At 40.7% G+C, this 9,936-nt stretch overlaps 1 protein-coding gene across 1 annotated transcript; it reads right to left on the bottom strand.

The window, feature by feature from the left end:
• Window positions 1-8,442: 8,442 nt before the first annotated feature.
• TAS2R60 (taste 2 receptor member 60) lies at window positions 8,443-9,387 on the bottom strand. Its single transcript, XM_054564233.1, is given in 1 exon segment — window positions 8,443-9,387. A coding segment is annotated over 1 exon segment (945 nt).
• Window positions 9,388-9,936: the final 549 nt, after the last annotated feature.

Below are 9,936 nucleotides of genomic sequence, written 5' to 3'. Positions count from 1 at the left end.
TGGTTTATGTATGTTACACCATAGATTTGTTGAATGTTTAGATCTTACTTTCATACCGCCATTGCACTTAGCAGGAAGATATATACATAGACCTCCATGTCTAGATGTTCAGTAAGTTCCTGATAATATGTAAAAGAAGCATGGCAGCAATTCCTTCTCTCTATTAACAACTGCAGAAACTGTGAAGGCTGGGTGTTTTGGGGTGAACCAGCCCAAATCTCTGAAATGTTTGAATTGATAAGAGAATGTCAACTGATGTTTCGGCTTCTAGCAGCCATAGTTACTTCTACAGATGTATGTGTATAATAAATTTTTGCATTAATAATGTAGTTAACTAAAATAATGCATTAATGCATTCAAGAAATATTTATTGAGTGTCTCCCATTTGTCAGTAGGAAACAAAACAGATACAAATTCTGGAACTCTTGGAGTTTACATTAGAATGAGGGAAACAATGATACAAAATATAAATAAGTAAAACAGATCATGACGGTACTAAAGAGAAAATCAGGGCAGAGAACAGTAGTACAGAGGACAGCCATTTAGAGTGGCAATGACAATGCCTGAAAGAAGTAAGGGAGTGAGCCATGCCAATATGGGGGGCAGGGGGGAAGCATTCCTTCCAACCAGAGAAACCACCAAATGCAAAAGCCCTGAGGGAGACACATGTCACGCATAGTCAAGGAACATTGAGGAAGCCAAAGTGGCAAGAACAGGGTGAGAGGAGGGTGAAATGGCAGGAAACGATTTCAGAGATAGTGGGGAGAGGACAAAATCATGGAGGGCATTTTGGTTCATTAGAAAACTTAGGCTTCTACACTACGTTGAAAAGCAAGTGGAGAATTATGACAGAGAAGTGACATGATAGGACACATTTTTAAAGGATCCTGCTAGCTGACATGCTGAAAATAGAGCAAAGGCAAATGAGAGCCGAAGCTGAAAAACCAGTTAGCCACTTCCTGGCTCTCTCCATTGCAATAACCCAAGCAAGAGCCAACAGTGGCCTGCACCAGAAGAGTGGCAAAGGAGGTGCTGATGAGAGGTAGAATTGCAGGTTCACTTTGAAAGTTAACAAGTCTAACCCTAATTTTTTCAAACCATCGTGTCAAAGGTTGACTTCGAATAGATTCCAGTGAAAGAGGTGCTTGCTACATATGAAACCACACCCCAGAGGCAGGCTATCTAAAAATGGTTTGGCACCAGGTTGAATGGCCTTGCGTCAGAGTTGCTCAGTGACTAAATGTGGGATGTAAAAAGTTTTGTCCAGAGCAACTGGAAGAAAGGAGTCGCCACATTGAAACAGGAAGAACAGTGAAAGAAGCATGTGGGAGTGGGAAAATATCAGTTCAGTCTTGGATATAAGTTTGAAATGCCTATTAGACAAATGCAGACCAGAGAAATACAGTCTGAACACCGACCACTTAGGTCAAGCTCTCTAGAAATGGAGGCTGTAATGGAGCTTCTTGTGCAGGTTTATTTCTGAGGAACTGCTTCCAGGAGGAATCTGTGGGGAACTGAAAGACACAGGTAGGGCAGAGGGAGAAGGTAGGCCCAAAAAGAGAAGTGGCTCGGGGATTAATCTAGGCTCAGTTTGATACTATGGGAGATCTGGGGTGTAGATTGCTAAAGACCTGAACCCCTAAATTAAGTCAAATCTTCTTTACCAATAAAAGCAACTCTTCCTTCCTTATCTGGGAAGTTGGACACTCGTTCCTGGCAGAGTCTATAACAGACCCTGATAGTTTCATTGATACATACCAATATCCTAGAGGGGGATTGCTGGATCAAAGGGTGCGTACACTAGTAAATTTAATAGGAGTTGCCAAATTGCCTTTCATAGAGACTGTATTAATTTATATTCCCATTAGCAATGCGTAAGAGAACATATTTCTCCAATAAGTTAGCAAAGTGTTGTCAAAATTTATAAGTTTTGCCAAATAGATAGATTTTTGTAAGATTTTATTTTTAGAGAGAGGGGAAGGGAGGGAAAAGGAGAGACATCAGTGTGTGGTTGCCTCTTGCATAGCCCTACTGGGGACCTGGCCTGCAACCCAGGCACGTGCCCTGAGTGGGAATTGAACCAGCCACCCTTTGTTCACAGGCCAGCACTCAGTTCACTGAGCTACACCAGCCAGGGCTGCCAAATGGATATTTAAAAAATGGTATCTCACTACCACTTTGAACTTTCATTTTTCTAACTACAAATTAGGTTATCTTTCATTGTTTAAGAACCATTAACATTTTCCTTTTCTGTGAATTGCATATTTTCATCATTTGCTCTTCTCTTCCTCTACTTTTGGGTGGTCAATCATTTTCTCATCATTTCTAAAAGCTCTTTATAATTACACATTAAACTTTCATTTTGAATGCAGATATTTTCCCAGCTTTTTACATTTTTTGTGAATTTTTACTGTGCAGAACTTTTAAATTTTATTTGATCAATCTTTGTAAATTTTATTGATTTTATGATTTTATTGATTTTTATGAGTTTAAAAGATTTTCTGCACCCCAAGGTTTTAAGAGAATCTTCATCCTCTCATTTTTTTCCAGTAATTGTTTAATTGTATTTTTTCTTTGTTAACTTTAAAATACTCTATTTGGTCTACTTGGACTTTATGCTGGTTTATGGTTTGAGGTATGCCAGCATCTTAATTTTTTTCCAGATGATCATCCTGTGATTTCAATATCAGTTATTAAGTGATTTATTTTTCTGATCTGAAATATTACCTTTTTGTCTACACTAAATTTACACCAAATTCCCATATTATATGTATTCACTTATGGACTATCTATTCTACTGGGATATAATCACACACACTTTTTAAATTTTGAGGTTCATACTATAGTTTAATGTATGATAGAGCTTGTCTGTCTTGATTGCTTTCTTTTTCAGCTTCTTTCAATATCTATAATAACCTTTAGAGTACCCTAGCTTTATTTTTATAGGTTAAAGGGGGACGTCGGGGGAGCTGGCTATGAGTTTATAGTAAAGGTTGTTTTAAGGCACTAAGTGTTAGGATAACCTGTTAGACAATAGATAACGAATACAGGCACACTAAGGGGTTTTTTGCATTTCAGGATAAGTCTTTTTCTGCAGAAATTGTATTTTGCTAGAATTTTAGTTCTGCCCCTCTGGGTTCTCTAATTCCTCTTTATAATTCTTTTCAGTTTCTTTTTGTACACTACCTGATCTCATCTGTGACTGGCAGTGATTCCACGTGACTTGAAATGTGTGGATCATCTCTTAGCTTCACTAAAAAAGGAGTTTTTAGAGCCCCTTCAATTTCCTTACTGCTTTGACATAATCGCCAGGGAAAGAAGGGGAACACCATGATTTATGCCATAGTGTTTATAGCAGAAGCCTAATTGTTCTTTTAATTTTCATTTCCCTGATCAAAAGCAGTGATTAGCTCCTTTTCACATTTTACTTGGCAGTATGTACTATCTATTTTTCTCATTTAACCACAAGTCTATTAGTTTGCTTATATTTTTTTATTGACTTGAGGAAGCTCTTGGTATATTAAAGAGACTACCTTTTATCTTTTAAAAATGTTTATATTTTCTGACATGTTACTTTACTTTTTTATCTTTCTTATATGATTCAGTCTCATTCTTTATACTTAAATTTCTAATGCTTTTGACACTTTGTGCTATCTTTACTGCTTTGAAAATTTCCACAGTTCTACAGTTCATTTTTTTTTAACAAGTGATAAAGGATAAATAATAGTGTAATATTTTAATTGAAAGGTCCCCATCCCCTCTTTTTTTTATTATTTAACAATGAATAATATCATTAACAAACAGTATTTTTGGAAGAAACATTAAGAGAAATAAAAGGCATTTTATTTTCTGCATAAGCATAAAAGAGATAACTAGAGTAGGTAGGGTTCAGGCTGCAGGGAAAATTAAGCTCTAATGTAATAAAGAATTAACTATTCATTTTTATTTAAGCTGACCCTTGATCATCTATATACCTCCTATTAATAGTACTTTAAAATTGAAAAATAACTTAAGTGACTCCTACATTTATAGTATCTTTTCATTTAAAAAAAAAAAAGTGGTTTTAACTTTTCTATAGTCAATTTGCCAGTTATTTCCACTATGACCCAATACTTAAAGTGTTAATTACGAAGGCCTAAGAAAGCCCTAAGCCATCCCTGACCAGTGTGGTTCAGTGGGTTGGGCATTGTCCCAAAAACCCAAAGGTTGCCAGTTCAATTCCCAGTCAGAGCACATGCCTGGGTGGTAGGCCAGGTCTCAGATGGGGACTTGGGAGAGGCAACCAATTGACATTTCTTTCTCATATTGATGTTTCTCTCTCTTTCTCCATCCCTTCCCCTCTCTCTGTAAATAAATAAATAAATAAATAAAAACATTTAAAAGGAAGAAAGAAAGACCTGGCCAGGTAGCTCAGTTGCTTAGAGCTTTGTTCCAATGCACCAAGGTTGTGGGTTTGATCCCTGGTCAGGGCACATACAAGAATCAACCAATGAAAGCATCAATAAGTGGAACAGCAGATCCACCCCTTCCTCTTTCTCCCCTCCCCCTTTTTCTCTCTAAAAATCAATAAATTTAAAAATATATATTAAAATATTTTTTAAAAGAAGGCCTGAGAAAACAGAGCTTCTCTGGTTTGTGAGACCTGAAGGGTATGTACATACTTTATTGTACAATGACATACTAGAAGGTGGGGGAGGACAGTCAACATTTTTGTAAAACTTTATGTAATGAAATCTAGGAGAAATTGAATTACCAAAAATGGAGGGTCTTTTAAGAATTAAATAACATTTAAATTAAAGATCATCTGTCTTTAGAATTTATCTGGAATTTATGATAAAATGTTGGCTCTGGCTCTAGCTGGTGTGGTTCAATGGATTGAGGAGGAGCCTGCAAACCAGGGGGTCGCTGGTTCGGTTCCCGGTCTAGGGCGCATGCCTGGCTTGCGGGCCGGGTCCTCAGCAGAGGGGCACACAAAATGCACAAATGCATACATTGATGTTTCTCTTCCTCTCTCCCTCTTTTCTCCTCTCTAAAAATAAATAAATAAAACCTTTTAAAAATATGTTGGCTCTAATTTAATTTTTTATTTTTTCCAATTGTAGTACCAGTATACACTTATCTACTCCCACATCAATACCACACTGTTTTAAAATATATGGCACTAGAGTATCCCAGTTCTATCATTCCCTGGCCATGAGACTTTTGCAGATTCCTGTACGCCTCAGCTTCCATTTTGCACTATTGTTTTAAGAATTAAGTATAGACAAGATTTAAGTAAGTAAATTGTTCAGCCCCATGCCTCACACAAAAATAGGCATTCACAAATAACTGTTATTAATACTATCATAAAGTGTGATGAAATTAGACTATAGGCAAAAATTAATGATGTTACTAGTTATTTTTAAAATACAACAAGCCCTGGTTTTATTTTATTTTCCATGTATTCAAGCTCCAAGGTGACATGTGGGGAGGTCATTCAGATTACTGTTCATTCGGATATTCTGTTCTCCTGGGCTAATAATGTGAAGAGTGGAAGGACCAGAGAAACTTATAGAAATTTCTTTAGAAAGGGAGCTGGGGTTAAGTAACAAAGAGGAAGAAGTCAGGCTTCACTTAGATTCCCACAGGAAGGAGCTAAAAGCTTGTTGTTCACAGTTGCTTAGCAACATATATAAATGCTCAAGAAAGAATGAAAGTCAAGGCATAGCAAAATCAAGCAAATTTTACTCTCACTTACCCATTTATTATTTCCACATTGTGCACAAGTCAAAGAAAAACAGGATATAAGTTTGACCTCCAGAAATTAGCCAAACAGTGAAGAGAATGCAAATTGAGCATAAGCACTAAAATGTAGTAGGTAGACAAATACACAGACAATAGGACATGTGCTCACAGCTGGGTTCCAGGTGCAATAGAATCATTCTGTTCAATGTAGCAAGAATTGTATTTATTAGCACTTCTGGGAGCACATGGAAGACTATGAGGCAGCCCATGCCTTCAGAAACTTTAAAATCTACTGGGGAGAATAAAACCAGCATACAGATCATTCCACCACAAAGCAGAATTCATGTCACAACTAAGCAACATCCATCTATATGTCCTCAAACGTAGGTGACGGCAAAGCTTGGCGGGGGAGGGGGCACAAAGCAAAGCTCCCTGAAGAGAAGCCATACAAATTAACCTGTAAAAGATAAAGGGGTTGGGCAGGGGAAGAATTAAACAGGATTTTAACAGATGTGAGGGTTAAGAGCACACATCAGCATGTCAGAGGAAAAACTCCAGAACAATAATACAAATTCTGTTGCAAAATAGGATTCTGCTAGAATGGCAGCAGTGAGAGATGCAATTATTGCCATGTTTTGGAGGTCCTTGATGCCAAGTTTAGGGACCATGCTTTATTTGATAAGCACTGGCAAGTGATGAGGTGTGGGTGAAATAGTCAGAGTCATGCCTTCGGAAGATTCATCTAATGATGGTAGTTTTAGGGGTGGGAGAGAAGAGTGTAATGGAGCAAGTGATGAAGAAGTTTAAGCAGAGAGATGGACAGTCTAATCTAAAATAGGACCCACAGGAATGGGACGAAAAGGACAGATAACAGGCATATGAAACTGAAGACAAGTTGCTGATTAGGTAGAAAGTCTCAGCATAGAGTGGGGAGTGAAAACTGGCTCAAGAGGTTGGAAGCCTGCTTCACTGGATATCAAGAACAGAAAAAACAGACTCGACTGAGTGGTGGAGGGGCTGGTGGGGGGAAAGGAAGAGGAGCAGGAGGAGAAGGACAGACGTTTTACACCTGCTGAGTTTGAAGTGCTCACTGGCACCACCATGGTGCAGACTCCCAACAACAGGAAGAAAACACAGGTTTAGAGTTTTGAGGAAGGTCAAGGCTTTGGTAATTATTCACATGAAGGCAAATCTACTCACATAGGCGTAAACCCCAAGGGACAGTAGCAGATTAACCTCAAAGACAAAAGAGGGCTGGCTACAAGATCCCCAGCAAGAGGATGAGGGAGTGGGAGGGGGAGACAGGAGCACAGCAGGCGGAGAAGAGACCCCAGTGCAGCTTCGCAGGAGCCAAGAGGAGGAAGCCGCTCAGGAAGTCACGCAGGTGGGCAAGTACAGGTGGTGTTTACTTTCCTTCTCTAAATATCTCCTACCAACATCAGATACTACTTTTGTAAAAATATTTGTAACCTGTTTGGTTTTTTGAAAGAAATAATTTTTTATCAAGAGGCACAAATACAACAGAGACATAGAAAGATGAGGGTGGAGGATATCACAGGGAGGGACCAGGAACTTGGGAGTGTCCTTTAGAAACACATGTCAACAGAATGGGGAGCAGAAAGAGGACTGTATGGAGCTCCAGGGTGGGGTGGAGGTGGGGGCACCTTTGGCAAGTGACTAATTAGCAGGACTATCTATCTATCACTTGAGAGGGTTAGAAAGCCAAGTGGATTTTTCCCCCCCAGGAAAAACATTAAGAGGTACCTTTGCTGAAGAAGGGAAGGACAATAAAGAGGGAAAGGTTGAAGATTCAGATAGAAGTGGCTTTTTGAGTGGGGACCGGAAAGTGAACCTCAAAAAGTCAAAAGCAGGGTGTGTCTCCTAGTGCAGAGGCACGGGGGAGGGAAAAGAGAAAATACGGCTGAGAGATTTTAAAGCCAATAGAGGAAGTGTAGGGAGAAGGCCTTTGAGAAGGCCTGCCTGGGCTCTCTTTCTTCTTAAACCTCAACGGTCACAGAGATGTGGAGAAAACTCTCCATGTCAAAATCTCAGTAGGTCCCAATGGCAACATAAAAGAACCCACATCTGGATCCATGACCTTAACATTGACAAAACCAGCTAACAGAATGGGCTGTTGAGAACATGAATATATAAACCATAAAGCCCAGGTAACACTCACTGCCACACACACGAGCACACATGCATGAATTCCACCACACTCTGTGAAGGGAATTTGGACTTCAGGCCACTCTTGCACAGAAGGACAGAGAACTTCACTGCAGGAGACGGCTGGAAAACAGTTAAATGAAAAAAAAAAGGAAAGATGATTTAAAGCATGAAGCCAGAAGACAGCTGAAGTTCCAAAAAATCCTCTCTCATCTGACTCAACAGATAAACATCGCAGGATGTGTCAGGATCCTTGCATCTGGTTTTCAAAGGGATAATTTTAAACACCAAGAGACAGATCACAGGGAAAGTAGAAGTTTCCTGATTCTTAGCCACATCAAGTCCCACAGGGAACACAGCTGTACCAGCTACACACCTGCTGAGTGGAAATCAGTGACGCTAGCCCCCTTTTCAGGACCCTCAACCTCACCTTGGCATTCCTATTGCATTGAAGTTATTCTCCTCATCGTGCAATGTGGCAAAGAGGCTGAAAGAAGCAGTGTCCCCATGCCTCCTACATCTGAGTCTCTGAGGGTTTTCATCTGTTACAACTCAAGATGCTCCACAGCTTAAGGAGCAGCCCCTCTCCAGCGCAGCCCTCAGCTTGGGGTAGCTCACCAGTAGAATGATGGGGTGGACCGCTGTGCACAAGTAAATCACCACCTTCCACTTAAATTCCTGAGATGGGAAAATACCTGCAGCGTTTAGCACCAGCGACAGAAAAGCGGAGGTGAAGAGAATGACAAAGTAGATGAGGACGAGAAAAGCCTTGATGTGCGTCTGAGCACCAGGGTCAGGAGAGCTTGAGATGGACAGGAAGGTCTTCCTGGCATGTCTTCCAAAAGACATGATGAGCAAAACCATGCCAGAGAGGAAGACAATGGTAGGAACTGTTCAGGTAACAATTTTTAGAGGAAAGAAGTAGAATTTCTCATAGATTCTCCTCCCAGTATCCCCAGTGACGTTCTGAGACTGCAGACCTTTCCTTAAATAATTCTGATATATGCTTTGGTTGCCTATGAAGAAAAAGATGGTGCTCAAGCTAGAGAACCCCACCGAGCTGAGCAGCATCCATGGAACCAGCCCAGACACCTTCCGCTTGAGCCAGAGGAAAACCGGGTGAGTGAGCGTTGCAATCTTCACGCAATAGAAGACACTGAGCCAGCTGGAAAACCAGAAGGTGGCAGTGTTTAAGAAGTCCCACTGGAAAGCTAGGAACTGGAATACAGGGTTGTACGCGGAGGCCTTTGGGTACAGGAAAATATAAATTCTCTCACTGATCACCACCCACTGCAGATAGAAGCGGGAGGCCACCAGGCTGATCAGTAACTTATCACAAGACAACAGTGATCTCTGTAGCAACCACTGCATGCCCAGGGCTGCAATGATGAAGCTGTTGCTCACCACGGCCACCAGGCACAGAAGGTATAAAATGCTATCCAAGATGATGGCTCTCTCATCCATCACCGGAAGTCCTACAACCATGTTCCCATGCATCTCTTCTGTGGACCAGATGGATGTCAAGCCTTCAAGGCCGATTCCTGTTGGGTTGCTCTGAAAGGTCCTGGATGACCGGTGTCTCTCCAGCTGCCCTAAATGCAGAGGACAGGGTAGGGGAAGCGGGCTACCTGAGGAGGGTGAAGGGTTCTTCTCAGAATCGATGCAAATATTGTTCAGGCTCGGTGTTGAAAGTCCTTCTGCCTGCCCACGAATTTGCCTGCCCTTTCTCTGCCAGTTTTCTGCCCATGTCAACACTGATGTGGATAATATATCAGGCCCTCCCATTTAGCGTCTCTTACACAGCAATTGATACTTCTCAAAGCTGACACCTAAGTCATGATCATCCATCTGCTGGCAGCCTGTGAGGAAATCCACAGGGTGCGTCCCTACAGACACCATATATAAATCTCTGCATACGCATAATAACTAAGGTGCTGCTAACAACTGTTATCATAATGACTATTTTTCATTCTATCTAGCCTGTAAAGTCAAAAGTAGTCCAAGGAGAATCCAGGAGAGCATTATGGATGCACTACGGGTCCAGTG

This window comes from Pteronotus mesoamericanus, unplaced genomic scaffold, assembly GCF_021234165.1.
Source record: "Pteronotus mesoamericanus isolate MK-2021 breed Mesoamerican mustached bat unplaced genomic scaffold, CSHL_Meso_final scaffold_85, whole genome shotgun sequence".
In the NCBI taxonomy this organism is placed as follows: domain Eukaryota; kingdom Metazoa; phylum Chordata; class Mammalia; order Chiroptera; family Mormoopidae; genus Pteronotus; species Pteronotus mesoamericanus.
The sequence above is the reverse complement of the archived record's forward strand: the minus strand, read 5'-3'. Positions and strand labels throughout refer to the sequence as shown.